This window comes from Gymnodraco acuticeps, unplaced genomic scaffold (assembly GCF_902827175.1).
Source record: "Gymnodraco acuticeps unplaced genomic scaffold, fGymAcu1.1, whole genome shotgun sequence".
Taxonomy (NCBI): domain Eukaryota; kingdom Metazoa; phylum Chordata; class Actinopteri; order Perciformes; family Bathydraconidae; genus Gymnodraco; species Gymnodraco acuticeps.
The window spans coordinates 833,877-857,155 of record NW_022989748.1 but is presented as its reverse complement, the minus strand read 5'-3'; the positions used below and the strand labels follow the sequence as shown (position 1 = coordinate 857,155).

Here is a 23,279-nt window from a genome sequence, read left to right as displayed (position 1 = left end):
TATCACACTCAGCCCTGGCCTTGAATTGACAAACACTTTCTGCAGACATGAGGAGACAAGCCACGGATGCTTAAAATAGCCCCCATCCAATCACAAGTGCCAATGTCACCCTGACATGTGAGACTCCCGCACTACTTCATGCATCCTGTATTACACCCAGCACAGCAGAATCTGCCTTTGGTTCCTGCAGTCATTAAAGCACACACACTGACCAACCTGGAGGAAGGGAGGAAAGCTGAACAATACAAGGAAGAGGAAGCAATTCATTTTAGCATCAGGGTTATAGCAACCTCCTTATATGTTGCACTATTTTTGAAGGAAGGGCTGGATGAAGAAACGTGTCAATCATTATGTCTGCCATACTGTGTTTCTGTTTGAGTATCTCTTTGGAAGTTTTCTTTTTAAGAAAATCACTCACAGATACTGGCTGTTAACCGAGCAGCTTTCCTGACTCGTCTGATTGAAAAGCTGCGTGAAGAAAGCAGGAGGAGAATAGATTACTTCATGAGGAAATGAAGGGCTACATATTGTCACTGATCAGCTAATTTGAGTAGTCTAAGAAAATAAATAATTAAATAACCATGGATCATTTCCAACAATAAATGGGATCACTTGATAACATATTCATCTTATATTAAATACACATAATTATACCTCCCTAAAAAATAAACTTGAAACTATATCAACTATTTAAACTAAATAATCATTTTAAGGACCATAAAAAAAGTGCAAAGGACATATATGAGGAATCGGAACTAAGTCAAAAAGTAACAATCAAATATACACTAAAGAATACAGGAAGAGGAAAGGGACACATGAAGATTACGAAAAGTAAAGAAAAATTGAAAGACGGGAAAACATAAATAAGTAAATTTGAGAAAATGGTTGATGCATAAGCTCACTGGGACAAAGAGTGGAGCATTCACCCCATTTCCAAACGCTGGTATTCCTGATGGAATATTAAAATATGCTTTCAGGGCAAAAAGTGCTGCTAGTTTTAAAGTCTAAAATGGAAACACACAGACGGGGTGTTTATGGCTCTGTAAGAAGTAATACTGTTTACAGCACACTGACCACCTCCAGGGACCCAGTGACAATCTGAGTTTGTGAGTGTTGGATATGACTGGTAAGTGTGCGAGTGTGTCATCTCTCTCTCCCCGTTGCTAAGGTGATAGACTGCGGAACTAATTTCACGTTTATCACTTCTGCTGGATTGACAGCAGATGTGTGTGTTCACAAAAGGACACTGAGCGAGAGGTCAGAAACACCTCACAAGATGCTGAGACGGAGACACACTCGGCGCAGACGTTGATGTCACACACACACACACACACAAGGTGTTATTTAATTAAGGCGGATTTGAGGCTGCAGTTACACCTTCACCCTATTATCACTGGAGCTGCAAACACTCAAGACACACACCATCAGAGGAAATTGATTTATTTTTAAAGTGTGTAGGATTTAGGAGGATCTATTGGCAGAAATATTCAGAATGTTCACGAATAGGATCATAGTTCTTATTGAGCACAAGAAAAGTGAGCAGAAATCCTTGTGTTCTAAAAAGAAAATGCAGATAAGGATTTACAAAGTTTACCACACTTGCTTTTATTTAAAATTCTAATGACAAGAACTTTCCAATGTAGCGTATCTATTACGCTTCATCCTGCCGTCGTAAACGTCCACTAGACTCGACCACCAAAAGTGCATCAGTATGCGATGAAAATAATCAACAAATTCACTTTTTATTCCTGTTTGACTAGTGGTTGCTTAAAACTGCAATGCCCAACAGTTTTAGGAAATCAAACTGTATATTTAAGACACATTTATAAAGATGTACGTCTTCAATAAGAATGAATTGGCTTGTGGGTGAGTACTGCAAACAAAGTCAAGACAGGAAGTATTGACCGCTAGAGCTGGCTTTATATATAAACACATGTGCACAGACACACCTTTGATTTGCAGAGATTGCTGATGACTTGTAGACATATTTTTGCCCTGAGTAGCAGTTCTTTCAGTGTGAAAACAAGTTGGCAAGCACAAGCAAAGCACTCACCACAAACAACAAATGATTCCTCTTCTGTTCTCTAAAACACTCAACCAAGAATAATGCTTCCCCTCGAACCATCTTTCACACAGACTTCAAATCTGTCTCCTGTTCTCTCACCATCGCACACTTAAAACTCGGCGGAAAATTACAATTGTCTGCCCTCTCGCTTCATAGGAGCACAAAAAGAATTTGAGGAGTTGTTTTCTGGCCCTGCTTTGTTGGATAACTTCTTGCCACCCAAAAACCACTAACAAAACTGAGTGGGTGATGCTGCAACACATTTGGTGGAAAATGCAACAATTGTCAGCACTCCTCACCCACACAGGGTCCAGAAATGAATTCCTAATTACAGCTGCACTAAGTATCAGACAGTAGCTCTGACACTCTTGTCTTCAGGTTCATCCATTAATAAATATGCTATGAAAACAAAAATGGGCGACAGTGAAGGCCTGCTGACATTAAAGTCACCCATAAAGCTGCTTGTCTTTCCTGTCACACACACACACTGATACAATGTTAGGCTAATTAGCCTGATAGCTTGGTTGCCCACAGACATCTCTAGGGTGAGCTCACAGGCATGCTAAAACACAGAGTTAATGAGGTGAGCACATTATTTACACATCAACCTTTAAGAACTGCTTTTGATGACATCCTGTGTGAAACATGTTTTGGCCTTGACATGTGTATATGCACTAATGTTGCATTAACCTCTTGCTATATCAACCCATGTCTAATGGCGGTCGATAGGGGATGTTAAAAGGAGATTAACAGTATATACCACATAGAAGTGGTGTATATTATCTAAAAATTAACAACCTCTGGATAGTGCTGCACAATTAAGCAACATTTTACAGCAACCGCAATATGGACTAGTGCAATATTCAAACCGCAGGAAGCACAATATTTGCCATATTATGATAAATATGTGTTAAAATACGATTTGAATCAAGTATTGTGGAGCTGCAGATATATACTAATAAAATAAATAAATACAAATCATACTACAGACTTCCCAAAAGATCTGAGATCCTCTTTTAAAATCCCAATGTAATCATTTAATGTATTTTTCAATAACAAGAATTATGATTTCAAATGACCAACCCCTCAAATATTGTTAATCATATCGCAATTGCAATATCAGTTAAAATAATCACAAATAGTTTTTTTTTCCCAATTTGTTCAGCCCGTCTCTAAATTATTTTTGAGTTAAGGTTTAGCACTGATGTCCTAATCATTAATCTGTAAAAGTCTGTAAAGGGGAGACTCGTGGTTCGCCCAAATGTGGTGCATTGTTCAGAAGTAGTACTGACAAGATAGCAATAGATTCCTTTTGTTTCCTGAAGTTTCAGATCATAGTAGTATCCTCACACTAGCTTTTAACCGAATCCGTTTCAGCTTTTGAAGACATTGTCGTCAGATCAACATGGGGCTATGCAAATTCAAACTGTAGAATCAGTGAAAATAATGCATTTCAATTCCTTCTCTTAAAAAAAGCTTAATAATGTTGTCTAACGCTCATGTTTTGATTATACTCCTTCACAGCAGCTTTCTCTGCCAAGTCCCAATCACGATACAGAGGCTTGAAAACGTTTCGGAAACTTGCTGCCAAACTGCAACATGAAGACGGCTCCAAGATCCACTGGAAGAAGCCCAAAGAGTGGGTGCAGATAAAAACATGTTAGATATGGCTAACAGCAGAGTGGTATTACTATATCTGGACATTGAGATTGCATAAAAGAAACATATAAGATATCACACTACCGTAGTGACAGAAACAGATTTGGAAATTCTGTAGAGCCATTTATGCTGCCAATATTGTCCACCATGGTGCTTTCGAACCCTCTCAACAGAATCTCATGACTATCCTGGCCAAAACAAACAGGATATAATCCAGACAATCTTTAAAAGATATTGTCAAAACTATACTCAACATAACAAATCACTTTACCTTACATTTTGTTAAGACAGATGGATACATATAGATTTTTCTCAGCACAGATAGGACAGATCTTAGATATAAAATCCTGAATAGTCCTATCCCTAACACAGAGATCAAAATGTAATAAAAAGCTGAAATGATCCCGTGCAGCGCAGAGATGAATGAGTAGGCAAAGTAGCGCCCAAATTAGCAATCACTGATTATGAAACCTCATGCTGCTATAGTGAGACGCATCATTACTAAAAACTAATCAGGACAGGCTGAGATATTGCATGTGTTAAAAGGAAATGTCAGTTCTTAGACAAAGACAACAAAGCAAGGACAGACAATCAGAGGATGAAGACAGAAAAAAAGAAAACCATTCACAGTCGAGTTTACATCAAAATCCGCTGAGCAGTAGATAACGCAAAGGTCCGTTTCACAATATTTATTTCTTGCGAGCTCTGGCTTGATATCCACTCAAACCCTTTTCTTCCAAGAGCTGAAGCTACTTCCTGCGGCCGTCAGTGTTGCCAGGCAACTTTGTTCTCTAGGACTTTCTATCAGGAAGTGCTGCGAGTTCAAAGAATGGCTGTTTCTGTGAAAGACTCAGATGGAGGCTGCTGATAATAGAAGATGCGGTCGATATGCGCAGATGGAGAGATGAAGGGGGCCCGAGCAGCAGCACCATGTAGTCGCCATTATGGCCAGAAAAGAGCTGAGAAATAGCAGGTGTGTGGGGGAGGAGGAGATAAATGTGTAGAACCACGATAACCAGAATATTATTCCATGTGCACTGCAAATGGGAGACTTTGTGTCTGGTAGCCCCTTTCACACGTTTTTTTCACACTTAGCAGTACAGTAAAGGTGAAGAAGAAGGGTCACGAAGCCAACGAGATTCTTACAGGAGGAACAATGCGATTTAACAACGTCTGTCTGCAAGGGGTGAAGCCTTAAAACAAATGTCAAGAAACAGTGTTTTTCATGACCACAAAACAAGACGGTTTTGCAGACCATTTACATGCACTCAAACCTATATAACACACTTCAGGAAAGGGAAAAGCCTCCAAAAATCACAATATGGCCTCTGGAAACCGACAATCTTGTGTGGACTGCATGTGTGATGGGTTATGGGTAAAATTCGGTAAATGTGCTGAACCCATTCCCCTGAGAGTTGATATGAGAAAAAGGCCTGTGTAGGTGTCCTCATACAAAAGCAAAAGCCTCTAATGAGACAGGACACATTCAAATGTCTAAGTGCAGCACGTAAAAACTTTGTGTCCATATATCATCACAAAGATAGCAACTTTGGAAAACTGGCCACTTGAGGTGACATCATGTACCTGTTAATGTGAGTGTTTGTGCACCCAGAATAACTTCCACCATTTTCTATCCTATAAGGCCCAGAACACATTAAAAATGAATGTGGCCCTGCGCCGTCTCCCACAGATAAACAGACAGGCCTTTGACAAGCACACACACAGGCGGGAATAAAACCCGACTAAGCTCCAGAGTTCGGCATCAGCGCTGCTCACGGAGCAGGATTCAATACCTGCAGGGGGAGCAGGGTCTGGCTCTGAAGTGGAAGCCTTCACTGTGGGGCTGGCACAATGTGAGACGCAATCACAACACAGAGCAGTGACAGGAGAGAGGAGGGGGGGAGGGGAGTGTCTGGAGCAAGAAAAATGGAGGATGAGGCCGGGAGAAAGGAAATCCCCTGGTGAGGATAATCTGCAGAATTTAACCCGAGCCAGAATCAGTTTTTTACTGATCTCATGGAGCAATCTGATGTTTCACCTAGGGCTGAGCCATTGGGACAAAATATCTAATTTGTAATACAAATCGTTAAATTAACGATATTGGATGGAATAATGAATGTGCTTGATTATTCTCATTTTAATTAGAAATCTATAAAAATGATCATGGTAATCTCTTTGCTGGCACTACATTTTGGCAAATATCTAGGTTTCTTGATGATCAGGCTCTGCACTTTCCCTCCTCACCTCATACCTGAAAGACCGTACCTACAGGGTGACTTGGAGAGGGTCTGAGTCCGACCCTTGTCAATTAACTACAGGGGTCCCTCAGGGCTCTGTTCTTGGTCCCCTCCTCTTCTCCCTGTACACAAACTCGCTCGGATCAGTCATTAGCCCGCATGGTTTTTCTTACCACTGCTACGCTGACGACACCCAATTAATTCTGTCCTTTCCCCGCTCAGAGACCCAGGTCGTTGCACGCATCTCTGCTTGTCTAGCTGACATCTCTCAGTGGATGTCTGCTCATCACCTCAAGCTCAACCTTGACAAGACTGAGCTGCTCTTCCTTCCGGGAAAAGATTGTCCCACTCTTGACCTAACAATCAACATCGGCACCTCAGTTGTTTCCCCGACTCAGACTGCAAGGAATCTGGGTGTGACCCTAGACAACAACCTGTCCTTCACTGCAAACATCGCTGCTACAACCCGTTGCTGCAGATACACGCTTTACAACATCAGGAAGATACGTCCCCAGCTGACACAGAAAGCGACGCAGGTTCTGGTCCAGGCTCTCGTCATCTCACGCCTAGACTACTGCAACTCCCTCCTGGCTGGTCTACCTGCATGTGCCATCCGACCTCTGCAGCTCATCCAGAATGCAGCGGCTCGTCTGGTCTTCAACCTTCCTAAATGTTCCCACACCACTCCGCTCCTCTGCTCCCTTCACTGGCTTCCGATAACTGCTAGAATCCACTTCAAGACACTGGTACTTGCTTACCATGCTGCGAATGGATCTGGCCCTTCGTACATCCAGGACATGGTTAAACTGTACACCCCAGCGCGTGCACTACGCTCTGCATCAGCCAAACGACTCGCTGCACCCTCGCTGCGAGGGGGACCCAAGTTCCCATCAGCAAAAACACGTGGGTTTGCTGTCCTGGCTCCAGGATGGTGGAATGAGCTCCCCATTGACATCAGGACAGCAGATAGCTTGCACATCTTCCGGCGCAGACTGAAAACTCATCTCTTTCGACTCCACTTCGAGCGTTAGAACTATTAACGAAGCACTTTTATACTAATAAAGGACTGGCTTATCTAAAGCCAGTTGAGTAGCACTTGAAATGTTTGGCTCTATGAAACCTGATGTACTTATATGATTCTGTTTTCTTCAAGGTTGTGTCTTCCTGGTCGAATGTACTTATTGTAAGTCGCTTTGGATAAAAGCGTCAGCTAAATGCAATGTAATGTAATCTTTTCTAAAATAATTTCAGTTGCAGGCACACACCTTCTTAACATTTACATGTGAATATTTCTATATAAAAATGTATCCGTCAGAGATAACATCAAATAACTCCATTTCCTGCTTTTTTGTATTTTCATGCCTTTATTCTTTCCCTGTATCATGGCTGAGGAGCTTAAAACTAGTTCTCCGCAATGTAACATCCTCTTATCATCTTCCTTTTGTTTATGGTGTGATAAAATATTAATATTTGCAAACAAGAGGCTTCCTTTTGTCTCTCATCTTTTAGACTTCAGACAGCCTTGAAATGCAGGAACCTTTGAAAAACCGGGAGGTTAACACTGAAATCTGACTACAAAAAGACACCGTTATGATATATTTAATATAAAATTCAAGGTTTGGATACGGAAGAAAGTCAAAGTCCACAAAGGAATAGTAAGAGGCGAGTGTGAAGTACGAAGAGCAAAGTCATGGACAAGCATGTGTGGCCGCTGACACACACACGAGGAGACAAGCTTGGTGATGTTGTGTTTGATTACTGCAAAAAGGATTACTACTGAAGCAAGGTCACGGAGAGCAGCATAGAGTTCTATCTCTCCCTCTCGCAGAAGCATTTCTCCTCCAGTGTCATCAAGGTTATTCCTCCCACTCTTCCCACTTTACTTCTTCTTCAACTGGGCCATTACCTGAAAAGGTCATTACTTGAAATCTGCTCTGAAAGACGAGGCTCCACTTTCAAGTGTTGCTGTCATACTTGGGCAAACTTCTCAGCTACACTAAAGCAACGGTGAGCTTTCACTTTGCAGGCTAAGGTTTTACCGTAGCAAAAGTGCCTATTGGTGACAATAATCATAATTATTCTTGGCAAATGCACTCAATAAGTGTTATATTTACTGCATGCACTCTTCAAACCTACTTCCCCCCCCATATTTACATTGCATTTGATTTTTCACAGCACTAATGTCCCCCTCATTTGAATCATAGGTACATAGCACTTTAAAATCCCTGCAGAGAATCCAGTTGTTTCATAGACAGAAAAATGTAAAAGGTATTATGCAGTGGTGAACCGTCAGGGCCTTCAAGGTATTTAGAGAATACCCTGGAACACTCAGATAAAACAAACACAAAATCGATTTAATTATATAAATAACATGTAATAAAATGTATATAAAATGAATAAATGAGAATGGTATCTGTGTTGTTGATCTGTAATATTACAGTGTTACGTTGATTTGTTTGTCCTTCTCGGTCCATGCACTACGCATTTCAGTGGTGTTGTGTTAGAAAAGAAAGCAACCAATCAGATCTTGTTCTGGGTCTCTGGGTAGAATATCCTTCAACCAAGGTATTCTACATCCTTGATCGAATGCCCTGGCCGTTGCACTGAATGAGAGCGTACGTTTGGACTGACAGTTTGATCAACCAATCATATATTGATTAGTAGCCAATGGGCGTATTCTTTCAGAGTTTCTCTCGGTTCCAGGGTATTCTAGAAGGCCCGCTAGTTAACTAGAGAAAGACAGAGGATCTAGATGAATGCGACGAAGCAATTCATGCCGTTTTATTGTTTTTAACGTTGAAATGAAAAGTTAAACAGGTGAAGATGAAGTTGTTGCGGAATTGTTGTGAGTATCCTTTTCAAGACGACAATTCAGTGAACAGGCGGAGGGGGGGGGGCGGCGGCGGGGGGTGTGTGTGTCTACAGAAGGTCCAGTTGAGATAGACACGGTTCGCCACTGGTATTATGAACATGTGCTCAAATGTTCTAAATACAACCCAATGCTTGAGCAAGAAGAGCCATTTCTCCTCCTGTCCGCCAACTTTTTTAACAAGTGGTAAAACCATTTAACACCGCAAATCCAACATGCAGACACCTGCCACGACAACTGTGAAGAAATATGCTTGCTAGTGATAAGCTGCCTAACATCCTGCCACAGCCACATGAATATTTCACATTATCTTAATACAAACATATAAATTGCGTACCCTTAATGATTAAAAAGTGATTGAGTAGAGCTTCTGTCATAAAACTTTCAATTCATTTAGGAGACTTTTTCCCCCGTAATGAAGTGGTGTAGTTAACCCTGAGGGGGAAGCATATGAAATATTGAAATAAAAAAGGAAAAGAGAACAGGAAGTGGAGTGGCTGACGTACCATTTTGGCGAGGTTCACGGCGTCAGAGTGGAGACGGTTTCTCAGGTGAGGGTCCAGCTGGAACGCCGGTGCAATTTCCACAACCTTCAAAACAACACAACTTTATTGATAATGCAACATTGAAAACAACAACAATGTACACATTTCATCTCAAGGTTGGACACAAACAAATCCAACAGCTTAATTCATAATGTATTGTATTAGTGCTGCTTTTGACACATCACACCTCAATTATAGGACATAGTTATTCAACTGCACAGACAGCGTGTCACGATGCATTAGTTTAGCTCTGAAAAGCCATGCTATTATAACCTGTATTCATTTCATTTGATGGATGTTTCAATACTTTAGTTTTCCTTCCATTTGTATCTTTTCATTGTTTTATAAATTGTCTTAAATTATCATATATTTAGGGTTATTGCTCTTAACTTCAAGCTTGCCTAAGAAGTTGAATTCTGTTATGTTTAATGCATTTCAGGATTACATTTCAAACTTAAATAAATGAAACCGAAATTAAGAGTGAACCAAAACAATATTGTTGAAGGTCATGATACTAGGGCTGAAAGACTCTAAATTGCACTGTAGAGTTTCAGAGAACTGCAGAGTGTGTTATAAATCTCTATTGGTTCCTCACTATCATTAAACATAGTTACATCATCTATTTGTAATATAACAAAAAGGTATCAATCAAGGTTTAAAAGCATATAGCATAATGTGGAAATATTCAAATGTATCCCAGTTTATGATTCTTAAAGAAAAGAGCAAAAGTGCCACAGACTGCAGTTAGCTTCAAACTTATATTAAGTTAATCCCATAATGTGTTTTAGTTTTTCCTGCAGTAGCCATCAGTTTGATAAAGTATGTGCCAGGCTTCAGCGAAACAGATGGAGTGAATCATTTGAAGTCACATTTATCTTTCATTGGGTATGCAGGGTGGGTGGGGTTCGCCGTGTTCGACACTGATCTGTTTCAATCAACTGCATCAAAACAAGTCAACCGAAAGAAATAATTAAATGTATGATTTCCGAAAAATCAAAACGACTCAATTTATCAAATCAAATCTTATCCCACGAAAACAACTTCTAAGTCTGTGAGCATTTCCAAGATATAGAAGAAAAAAAGCTAAAAATATCCTATCAGCGCTCCACCATCCCTAATCTATTTCAACAAGCGACTATTCTTGTTTCTGAGATTGAAAAAGATCTTAGATTAAGGGCAGAGGCAGATTAAGCCTGGCGGAATCAAAGAGCAGCAGCTCTTGCATAAACACAGCCGCTAATATGATTATCCTCTGTAATTCGATTAAAGGGGAGAAGAAGAAAGTGATGAAAACACATGATTGAAAACGCTTTGAAGTGACAATATGTAATGAAATGTTACGCATGTTAATCAGCTTCCTTTGATGAAAGCATTGAGTGACTATTAGATGACAATTTCAAAATGTTCTCATTGTATTTAGACTTATTTGTTGTTTTTGACAAGCAGGTCATGCTCTGAAACTTAATTTCCTTCTTTTTTGGGCTAATTTATTTCCAGTGCCAGCTCAGAAAAATAGCCTTGGCTAATAAATGACAATCAATTGAAAGCTGTATACTTATAAAGTGTTTTGGTTGATTCAAGTTGGTGGAGTATTATGGAGCTTCTTCATTTGTTACCAAGTCTCCCATCTCACAGCATTAGCAGTGGTTATGTTGTCATTGTTTCATAATACTCTAACCCCTTGCTGCTAGGATACCCAGGGCCACTAATGCCATAATAATCATTGCTATAATCTGGAGCATAATTACCTTATTTATTATTGTGTAGCATAATTGGCTTGTTATCCTAAATAAGGAAATGCATATAAAACACTATTCATCAGAATCCTGCATATGACCTTTGTTTTAATGCCCCCCCATCCACTTCATGCTAGTCTCTGACAAACAACAGAAATGCCATGAAGATCATCTCAAAATAAAGTCAAACATTAAATCGGATTAAATAGGGGACTTCACCTTTTGGTGTCTCCGCTGAATGGAGCAGTCTCTCTCGTAGAGGTGGATGACATTTCCATATTTATCGCCTGGGGAAAGACAAAGAGAGGAGTGGGTGAGACAATGAAAGAGGAAGGAACAAAGAAAATGAGAAGATAATCGAGGGTATGAAGAAAAATAAGAGGTTGAATTCAAGTACAGGAGAGTATAAGAAACAGGAATTCACATTAAAGAAGGGGAGAAACTGGAAAAGTCCAAAGGGAAGGAGGGAAGGAGGGAAGGAAGGCAGAAAAGCAGATGCTGGCAAAGACAAGGCTTTAACAAGTAATTCAGAAAATTCACAAAATCCCTGACATGCCCTAAAGACAGTAATTAATCACAGTGAACACAGAGAAATACAGCTCGATGAACGCTGAAATATGAAGAAAGCCCAACCCAAACCACAGACAGACATGAGCCTGATAACATAACTCTTACAGTATGTATGCTGGAACATGCACTGTACAGTATGTCTGAAGTGAAGACAGAATTCCTGTAAGTGTCAGTGTTGAATTTCAGTTCTATACAACTGAGTGGTAGTTATGTTCACTGTAATAGGAGGAAACAAAGGATGGAGAATCCTCCACTGGCCAATAAAGCTCATTCAGTCTCATTGTTCATGTTCCTCCCTTAGCAATACCACACAGGATTTGTATCCAACTTGCCATTTTAATGAACCTAGATTGATTCACAGCTATGAAAGGACACATAGTCAAATGCAAACACAGAGGGGAGTGCACTTACCGAGGATCTGTACTTCAATATGTCTTGGCTTTTCCAGAAACTTCTCAACAAACAGGGCTCCGTTCCCAAAAGCCGTCAGGGCTTCAGAGTAGGCCCGCTGGTAATTCTCCTCAAGTTCCTGACACACAGACGAAAAAGAAATCCATTCAAGTCTGAGTTACTATCCGAGAAGGAAGAGTGGGTTTGTATGTTTTTCAAAGAGTTTTGTAGTTTAATCTCAGCAACACTTTCATTTTTCTGTTTTAATTTGGATTTTATATTCCCTTCCCTGTCATTCACACTTGATGTTGTGCAGATTTTTCCCATTCTTTTGACACAAATGTTTACACCTCCTTAGGGAGCACGGTTCTACACAACATCTCGGGGAGCGGGCTAAGGGAGGTCACGCCTGAGCACGCTGGAGGTCATGACACAATCTGTGTTTGTCAGTGTGTGACGTCCGGCCTGGCCCTTCAGACTGCTCTACCCGGCAAAGACTGAGTCACTATCATGCTGCAGGAGACCATACCATTCCTCATCCTCATCGCAAAGCAAAGAGAAAACAACATACTCACAGGACTGGTACAAATGGAAAAGGTGATTTAAATAGACCAGAAATTGTGCCTCTGAATAAGAAACCCAAATAAATGTCAATGTCCCATATGTGTTCCGATGACATTTCTATAAAGTCAGGAAGTGTGCATCAACAGGGCTCTAAGAGTTAAACCACTCTGTTTCTGATGGTGTGTCATGCATAAAAAGGCACTACTAAAAACTGTCAACATTGCAAACTTATTTTCCCGTTTTCTTTTTTCACAGCGCAAACCTAAGACATCAAACAAGACATCTGCAACTTTTTAGATTATCAATTGAGTACATTTTCTAAGCAAAAATGCCAAAACATTTGCTTGCACAACTTGTGAAAATAGATTTCCAGATTTCTTTGGTCCTATGCGAATTGTAAATCTTCTGGTTTGGGCTTCTAGAAAACAAATAAAGCCTTTTTGTCACCTTGGTCTCTATGGTGGGCATTTATTGACATATTCTAACATTTGATAGACATGATCTATCAACCAAGAGAGCAAATTGGCAGATTAATCAATAACATCTTCACAACCCTAATAAATCACCTGATAAATTCATTATTTTATATTCATTTGTCCGTTTATGTTCAGAAAAACATTTTCTACTACTTTCAGGGAAATAAACATGGGATAAAACTTGAGATGCATTACCAGTGTTAGTAGAGGGAATTAAAGTCACACCTCGCAGAGTTGTCAAATCATTGGAGCACCACTGTTTTGTCAATGACAGAAAATACTTTTAAAAGACTAAGGTGAGCAGGAATCAATTTGTACTCCTTTCACATCGCTTCAGTTCGTCTGTCAGCTTCAGCCACTGGAGCTTTGATACGTGCGCTCGCTTTCACGCTTACGCTTTGGGAAAGCACATCAAACTCGGAGCAAATCTCTGGCACTTTAATTCTGCTTATCAGTAAACATCTCTTCCTACAATATGTAGAGAGTACTTCAGTCTGTTAAACCGGAATACAAATGAACAACAAGATGGCCCTAATGGAATAAAGAGGCAACTGACGCATTGTTGCTGTGGTCCCACCAGCACACAGAAACCTTTTTACAGTTTCCTCACATAGTATCATCTGGAGGCCCCTGCGACTCAGCTGAATGACTGGAATGTCAACAACTAACTAATTAGACAGGGGTACATCTCAGAAAAGGTCATACTTTCCAAAAGGATTGCACACTGTTGAGACTCCATGGCTACAGTACATTATTTGTTTGTAGACTGACAACGTCTTTGGTAGCGTTGCAATGTTTGGAATTAAAATAACTAAATGCGCTAATTTCGTCTGATATTGCAATTGCCATATGGTTCACCATATTGGAGGGATCGGAGGCTATTTTTAGAAGATCTGTTCCAAACTAATTAGTTGTGTTAAATGTGTAGAATAGGATATCTAGGAAGGGATATCATTGAAATGTATTATTAAAAAAAATGTAGCCTTTAACAAATATTGTGCTTCCGCAAAGATATTTGCATTCATCCAAATTGTGCAACGGTTTTTTACATTTTAGAAACATTTAAAAACATTTCTAAGGACAAATAAAGGATAAGTTTAACAATTTTAAATGAATGTGGTATTTTTGGTAGGGTAAAAGTTAAAGTGATGATTTGCAGGACCTTATTCGTTGTGACTTAATATATTTTTTATACAGAAATATAGAACAGTGAATGCTAGCAGCCATGAAGCATGAGGAGGTGGCAGCTCTGATTCACCACTGATCTGTGCCCTCTTCTATCTGATTGGACAAAAAGCAGCTGCTTGTTGAAAACCTTCGACATGGTCAGACTTGAGAGGCCGACACAGGGGAGAACTGCACACACACAAGGGCCGTGACCAAATGCACCCCCCACAGGGCCTCCACTCACGGCGGTATGAGAAGTCCAGCCGCCGCCAGAGCTCTGCTGACATAAACAGGGCTGACAAGTAGCAACTTCCTGGTGTCTGTGGCCCTACGTGACTATTTCCCTTTTTATTTACAAATAATATCTCACTAAAGGACGCTAAAACATCTCTTAAAACATCACTTGCTGCTGGCTGGTCATGCTCTGAAAGCTTTATGCATTTCTGTTAAGTGGCTGGACCCTCTACCCAAAGTATAATTATATATAAACATTATAAAAATGCTGTACATCATGTACTGTATACTGTAACCTCTTAAACACTGTTCTTTGGACTTTGTATAGATTTTTAATTTTTTGCTGCATTATTAAGTTTGAGTAAAACAGTTTAAAAAAGGAGAACAAGTTGAAGCAGATGTGTATAATTTTCCTCAAGGAAAACTGTAATGTCTAAACTAGTTGATCCGCAACCACATTTATTTCGCATTTTTCTTAGTTCACCATCATATATTAAATATATATGCATTTGCACTGTGACCCTGTTTTCCCAATTGTTGTTTTTAGTGTTTGTTTTTTGCATTATCCTAGAAAAATGTAAGGCAAGTCTGCAATCTCGAGATGACATAAGACAAAGCCTTTACCAATTGGCACAGGTGTCATACAATTCTAATTTCTATAATGGACTTTTATTTGAAACCACCATTTTATAACCAGGACAAATGCCTTCATATACAAACTAGAACACGCATTATTATAGGAAGATATAGAAACTAAAATGCATGATTTAAAGCAAATTGATTATAGAGTAACCTGGCAACAAGCCTACATAACAGTGTCATCACTGTGACAGCATTATGACAGCTCATCACTGCTGTGAGGGCGGCAGAACGTAATATGGCTGAGATGAGGGACATGTTTCCTATCTCCTGATCATATTTATTTATGTTGGGCTATGTATTTTGTAAGTTAAGCCGTTCTATCATATACATATTGCACATGTTGATTGCTATTGTACATGTTAAGATGCAATAGATGGGATTATTTTATCTTTACATTGAGATTCATATTGGAAATGTGACCCCTCGATAGCTACAATATTAAAAAGTCATTATTTTTATAATGTCCTCTGCTTCAGTAGCTGACAGAAGCAATTTCAGAGAACACACAATCACACACAGGGTGATTGGCGGCCGGAGAGATAAATGACCAGGTTGTAATTTCCGTGACATTTCGCCTTGATTCAAAGCAAACAGAAAAATAATGAATATGAAAAACTTAATTTTGCAGGATATAAATTGGGTTAGAATTGTCTTTGCTGGACATGCGACAGGACAATGTTTATTTTGTAAGAGCTAGCTGCAAAATGACGATGACGGCTCACCTCGTACTCACGGACCACCCTCATGCCGCGGCCTCCTCCTCCGTACGCTGCTTTGAAGATGATGGGGAAGCCGTATGTTTCTGCAAACACCTGCGCGTCGTTCAGGCAGCTGATGGGTAACGCGGTCCCCGGGACCACAGGTACACCTAGGTCAGGTAAGAGGAAAAATAAGTGAGAAACATTACAATTTCAATGAATGTCCTAAGCACAATGGTGGAAGAAGAACTTTTAAATGTAGCAATAGCACATCTAAAAAATACTCCGTTACAAGTAAATCTCCTGCATTCAAAATCTTACTTAAGTAAAAGCACAAAAGTATTGGCATCAAAATGAACTTAAAGTACCAAAAGTAAAAGTGCTCGTTATGCATAATGTCCCATTTCAGAATCATATTGAGTTACTGGGTAACCATCAGGATTATCGATGTATGTCTATGTCAGCTGGTAAAGGTGGAGCTAATTTGAGTAACTTGATATACTGCTGCTGGATATCTTAACCTGTAAGTATGTCAAAGTTTATTTAATAATTATTTTATATTAGCTAATAATCTAAACCTAAAATGTAACTAGTAACTAAAAGCTGTCAGATAAATGTAGTGGACTAAAAGGTATATTACATTACATGTCATTTGTTAGACGCTTTTATCCAAAGCGACTTACATACATTCAGTACTGTGGACAATCCCCACAGGAGCAATTTGGGGTGAAGTGTCTTGCCCAGGGACACAACGACATGCTGACTGCAGTGGGACTCAAACTTGCTACCCCCTGATTTGAAGTCCAGCAAACTACCCACAGCCTCCCTATCTATCTATCTATCTATCTATCTATCTATCTATCTATATATACATATATATATATATATTAATGCTGTCAAAATTATCGCGTTAACGGCGGTAATTAATTTGTTTAATTAATTGCGTTAAAATATTTAACGCATTTAACGCATGTTAATGTTAATGTTAACGCATGTTAATGGCCCGCCCCATACATCCCACCAGTGGCAGCGCTGGGGTACCAAGAAATGGCTTAGCCCCACCATGAAAAATCATGGTAAATTGCACAGACAGCAGTTAGTAAGATTGATTTCAGTAGCCACTTGTCTGGAAATACCGAAGACTAGAAACGGTTTTGAAAACTTTTGTCACGTAGTGATCGTCTTCTCAATAGAACATCTTTGATAATGTCTTCTGGCCAATCAGAATCAAGATAACGGCGTGGTGTTGTTGCAGGAAGTCCCGACGGAGAATACTTTTGCTGTAGTACATCTCTATATACATCGATACAACATTACGTGTTGATGGAAATCAACACGTAATGAAATAAGACCCCACGGTTTGATGATTGATAGGTGTGTGGGCTGTCTTTCATTTGGACACACAGAACAATGTTACAATAAACATACATACATACATACTGTATGTTAAATGGAAAAATCCGCCTTCTTTCATTTATCATTCCATTCCCACAACAATATACATAAAGAAATGGCATATTTTGGACATAGTTCGAATGGTGATTAATCATGATTCATTCATTTTAAACTGTGATTAATCTGATTAAAAATGTTCATATTATTTGTTTCTAAAATGAAGTGGAGTAAAGGTGTAAAATAGCATAAACTGAGAATACTCAGGTCAAGTACAAGTACCTGTAAATTGTACTTAAGTACCATATTTGAGTAATGTACTTTCCACCAGTGCCTAAGCATTTATATTTTGAATTGTGTAGCATGCATTTCCCCAAACCTCCAAACAGCAGCTGTTGCATTGAATTACCAAAGTACCCTACAGTATATGCAATCAATTTAGTTTGATAATGTTTAGTGAAATGTTGCAAAGTGCATATTTGTTTTTGAATGATTTTAGTTGCGGTTTTCAGCAAAGATTGTAGACAAAGTGGTTTCATACTGCAATTAAGTCTCACAAGGTCAGTTTTTGTTTCAAAGCTTGATGACGCAAAATAGGAGGAGGATGCTTTAAACTCAACATAAACAGAGCTTGTTTTGTTTTTTTTCTTGCGGTGGTTGATGACGTTCAAGGCGGAATAATAGGTTGCTTAGAGTTCATCCCACACGGGTAGGGAAGTGAGTAGTTAAGACAAGAAGCACCACAGTTAATGGCAAATTTGGTCTAAATTTCAAATAAAATAAAACTTCAAGAATCAGAAATATAGCAATCATCTTGTCTATGGTCTTGGTTCTACAATTGTAATTTTGAGTAAAATGCTGTAGATATTATAAACAACAGGTGTTCCAATCATAGCTTGTCTTTCCTCTGAATCTCCTCCACTTTGTGCCCCTCCATACCTGCAGTGATGGCCAGGGCCCGAGCCTCCACCTTGTCTCCCATCTGGCGGACCACCTCTGGGCTCGGTCCGATGAACATCACTCCTGCGTCTATGCAGGCCTGAGCGAAGTCCGCCCGCTCCGACAGGAACCCGTAGCCGGGGTGGATGGCGTCCACATTGTTTTCCTAGGAAGTGAGGGAGAGAGACATGGAGAGAAGGTTATTCACTTGATTATTAGGTGGGAAGTAGCGTAGGCTGCACAATACGATTGCTACTGCAAAATGTTGCAATATGCCGAGTATTGCAATACAAATAACATATACAGCAATATATTTCCTTTTTTCAACAGCAAACTATGCAGTTGATCAACATATGTTGATAATAAGATAGCCACGTTGATTTTGTTTGCTCCGATGTCTCCACCATTGTTTTTGTTGAACTTCCTGCTAATCCCCAAACCTACCAATACAAAAGAGTACATTTGATAGCAATATTATTATTTATTAAAGAGCAACTGTTTGTGTCCAAGTATGGACCTTTGATGTCACCTACTATGCTGTATTGATGTGTTTCTTTTATCCATATTTATTATATGGATATGTAGCACGCTAAGCACCAGGCGTGTTAAATACAGAGTCTCTGCAGGGGCCCCAGTAAACACTTGGCTGACTGTTGGGGAGTCCTCATCACACACACACACACACACCAACCTGCACGCTTTACCCCACGCTGCCTGCTGGCCAGGGCAAAGGGATGTATGCTAACGTCAAAAGGGACTGTGAGATAATGACATACTCTATTATCATTCGATCTTAGCTGCTATCGCCTTCATCATCATCTACTCGATGGACACCGGAGGGGAACTGAACGAGTGCCGGCACACATCATATAAGGGTCAGGGGGAAGATACTGAGAGGAATACACACACACACACCGTGTAGGCAGATACAGTAGCTGCCGAACCTGACAGATAGAGCCATCTCTGGATCAGTGTGTGCCATCTGCTCTTGGATACGAGGCGGACTATAATTATGGGCTGTCCCGTTGTTAAGGGAGCTGTTGCTGGCAGGCCAGAGGAGGATAGGAGACACACACACATAAAATGCAGCAAGCAGGCTCACTCACACTCATGAATACAAAGTGACACGAATGAAGATGTACACACCGGGTGACACACACACACACACAGCGAGAAGCATCATCATACACTCGTGCTTTCACAGTTACAAGCAGAAAGACACATTCTCACATTCAATGTCACACACAGAAGGTTCTGGGACAGATACGCATGGTTATTTTTGGTCAGACAGTAGCAGAGCGATACGCAGTGTGATGAAGAAGAACAACGGATACTCTGAATGTGAAAGCGTGAGAATGAACACACACACTCCTTTGCTGGCATGGGGTGGCCGGGCTCCCAGATAGGCAGAAGGATTTTGAGAAATGAGTTGGACGGCGGAGGCTCCCGACTTGGCTGGGTGACCACATGCCCAAGCAGAAAATTATAAACCTCGAGAGATTGATCAGAGAAACGATAATGAACAACTGGCTGCACATCCTGCAGGAGGGAGGGGGGAGGGTGAGGAGGGGAGGGAGCTAACAAGAAACACAGCATCTCATCCAACGCAATTATAAAGAGGTAAAGCATGATAGGGGAAAGGAGAGAAATGGTAGAGGGAAGCAGCAGCAAGAGGAAAATAGGAGGTGAGGAACAATGGGAAGGAAGAGATACAGTGGACATAAAATATGTTGTTTTTTTTTCCTTCTTCCAACCAAGCCAAGTGTAAACGGAGAGCGATAAAAAGGGATTTGTCTGACACTTAAAGCCTAGTTTCATGACATTGCAATCCATTAAGTGTAGCTGTATCAAATGGAGCGACCCGACTACCCAAGGAAACTGCAAGAAACTAAGTTGAAAGAAAATACATCGACCACAACACATCAGGGGAGCACACTCACCTAACTTCTTCATCTAATGGACTCAACTCTTTAAAGTGAAAACTTTCAGACGAAAAAAAGGGGGATGAATTATTGAATCTACATCCGTACTATTTGTACCACTTCTCAGTGCAAGATGGAGCCAATAATGACGACACATTGCAAGCTACTGTGGAGAACAAATGCCGATTATATGTTGTTGTAAGAGCAGCCAAAGCCCAATACTTTTATTGTATGAAAATGCACTAGATGAGTACTTGAAACCCATTTATCTGTTCTCTCAGATGAGATTGAAAAGTGTTAAAAAAGCAAGATATTTTTAAAAATTCATTTTTTCCTCCAAAAGTGTTGGATCCTACTGGAATTTAAATATTGCATGCTCATATCTGAGTCCTCATCCTCGGTTTCTATCGTTGGCTGTACGATAATAATTTGCAATCTTCAAAGCCCAAGTTGAAGAAAAACCCTAATGACATCACTTGGGAGATTTTATTTTATATTTTAATACTTAAGAAGCTCCTCCTGGGCCGCAGTAGCCATGAAGCATTACATCTGCTCTCTGAGGATGAGCACTGTAATGCAAACCAAAATGAGGAAACTAACTATCACACTTTGACCCCTTTGTATTGGTTTACTGCTAAAGCAAACAACAGTAGACTTTTCTTTAGTGGGAAATCCATGTTTTTTTTATAACATCCGTTACCTTGGCCACTCTGATGATGTCAGGAATGTCCAGGTATGCTGCAACAGGTGCAAGGCCTTTTCCAATCAGATAAGCCTCGTCCGCCTTTTGCCTGTTAAGACAAGACAAAGGGATACATATCAGTGCAAGGCAGTGTCATGGAAGCAGATGCAAGCTCAGCAGAGAGCAGGCACCAGTATTTAGTCTGTTCAATAAATAAAGAAGTCCTCCAATCAGTCATTGGTTACAAGTCTGTGCAATATATTTGGTGAAATAGAACAAGCTGAGAAAGATAAGGATGGGTGTGCCTGTAAACTAAGCAGAGTGATTACCTGAATGTTCAAAATGTCGATACAATTATTCTTATGTCCAGACGTATAAAAAAAAACCTGGCCTAAACAGCTCGAGTGGAGGGAAAAAGCTCCCAAGCTTATTTGAATTGCTTTTGGATCTCATCAACTGTTCGCCTTTCATGCTCGATATACAGCAGTGGCAGCAGCAGTTTAAAAAACATCTGTCCGTTACGCTTTCTTTATTTAAAACCCCGAGGACCCATTTGGCTGAAATGTGGCAGAGCTCAGTACCTGTGCATTTGTCCGGTGTCCTGCTCCGAGTAGACGGCCACGGTTCGAATCCCGAGCTCAGTGCAGGCTCTGAACACACGGATTGCGATTTCCCCTAGAAGAAAAGACACATGTTGATAATGTATTTGAATAATTCACCGGTAATATTTTCTTATACGTTGCTCCTTCTCTGCTTCACATGTATTCTCTTTATTTATTGAAATGTTTTGACCCACAGTTTAGTAGATTGTGTGTATCGGGAGGTAGTTCTTCATCTGTCATAATCTATTTTTCATCAGAACACATGTTGTATGGTTCTATCAACATCCTGGGCCTTTTTTGCAAGAAATACCCCCACTGAGATAATAAAATAAACTTTGAATTTGTAATGCCACACTGGATGTGAAAACAAGACAAATCCATCTGGTATACTTCATCACGCTGTGAAAAATATCAACAGACACAGCAATAAGTCAATGTTTCTTGTTGTTGTGTGAGAGTGTAATATCTCAGATTTAGACAACCAAAACACTAGCTGGCTTTTATCTGCTGTCACTGGAGCCAAATACTTGGTTTTTTTTTTTTAAAGCACACAGTTTGACGGAGAAAAAAAGGTTTAGTCAGAGAAAACTAGTAAGATGTGTTGTTCTGGCTTGAAAGGGAGGACGGCGCTTAGACATCTAGAGAGTGCAAAAGAGAATTCTGAAGAAGGACAACAGTAGGAACACGAAAAGGATGAAAGTATGAGAAAGGACGGAGAGGAGAAGACAGAGAAAATGTGATGGATCAAAGGTGAGGAAACACAAAAAGAAAGTTGAGGGGGGGGAAAGAGAAAAAGGACAAATAATTGACCAAAAGAAACAGTTTGGCAGGTTTACCAACATGGAATGATAAGTGGAGAGGGCACAGTGAAGGAGAGAAAAAGGAGGAGACAAAGTACGCCATGCTAAAAGGAGAGGAGCAAAGTCATGAGGGGCGAGAAGGAAGACAGCAAGGGGTTCGGAGGAAAATCACATCCGACAAGTGTAAAAACAGTGGGGAGTGCAGAGGGAGGGAGGAGAGGAAGGAGGAAAGGAAAGAAGAGTATTACTGAAGCAATGGCAGAGAGGAGATGTGCTTGGTGAAGTGGACTCTTGGCTGATATGATGTGATGGTCCAGTGTCTCTTTTCATCTCACACACACACAAGCACACACACACATGCTCTGAAGCCGGTCCAGTGCACTGCAGTGTGATGAATGTGATCTAATGTGGTGTTGAGACGCCCATATGAAGGAGAGAGACTGACGGAAAGCCCTCTGTATGTGTGAGAAACCACAATCTATTTGAATCACACTGATGGATTTAAGCAGTTAAATAGCGCCTTTATGGGGGGGTGGACATGAATGTATGCATGTATGCGCAACACAGACTTTATGTGCAGCAGGAGGCCTACAAAAAAGACCACATGTGTGCACAATTGGAATCATATTGGGAATCCACGCAACATAAATCTGAAATAATGAAACACTGAAGCAAATCAAGCACTTTAAATGTGTCCTCGGGAAGGAATATAGAGAGGCTCTAAAAAAAAAAATTCTGTCACTCAAATCCTGACAGAGCTTCTTTAATTCTCTCTCTGGACAGCATTAGCATTATTACAAGAGGGTCCGGTGATTACAAGTCTTACTGGAGCACGTCAGTCATGTTAATGCTGCATCCGACCGGCAGACTGGTGACTGCCTAGTGTTTAGAAAACTCAGCGCCTCTCTGTAATTATTTGTCCATTCAGACCTCAATGCCAGTAAACGGCAATTATGGGGATTTCTGGCAGCCTGACAAACAAATATGTGGGAAAAAGACTGTTTGTCGTATAGCTGTTTTCAATATGTCCTGGTAAATAACTTAGAAGTAACAAAAAAATATCTTTAAGTAGCATTTTCCTTTTACTTTT

The 23,279-nt window shown here is 40.2% G+C and overlaps 1 protein-coding gene across 1 annotated transcript in view; it reads right to left on the bottom strand.

Moving 5' to 3' along the window:
- Positions 1 to 23,279, bottom strand: part of pcxb (pyruvate carboxylase b) — a 344,298-nt gene that overhangs the window by 307,719 nt on the left and 13,300 nt on the right. The window contains 7 exon segments of the mRNA XM_034224887.1: positions 9,337 to 9,420; positions 11,331 to 11,398; positions 12,093 to 12,210; positions 15,877 to 16,022; positions 18,184 to 18,349; positions 20,806 to 20,896; positions 21,369 to 21,462. Of these exon segments, the coding sequence (XP_034080778.1) occupies positions 9,337 to 9,420; positions 11,331 to 11,398; positions 12,093 to 12,210; positions 15,877 to 16,022; positions 18,184 to 18,349; positions 20,806 to 20,896; positions 21,369 to 21,462 (767 nt within the window).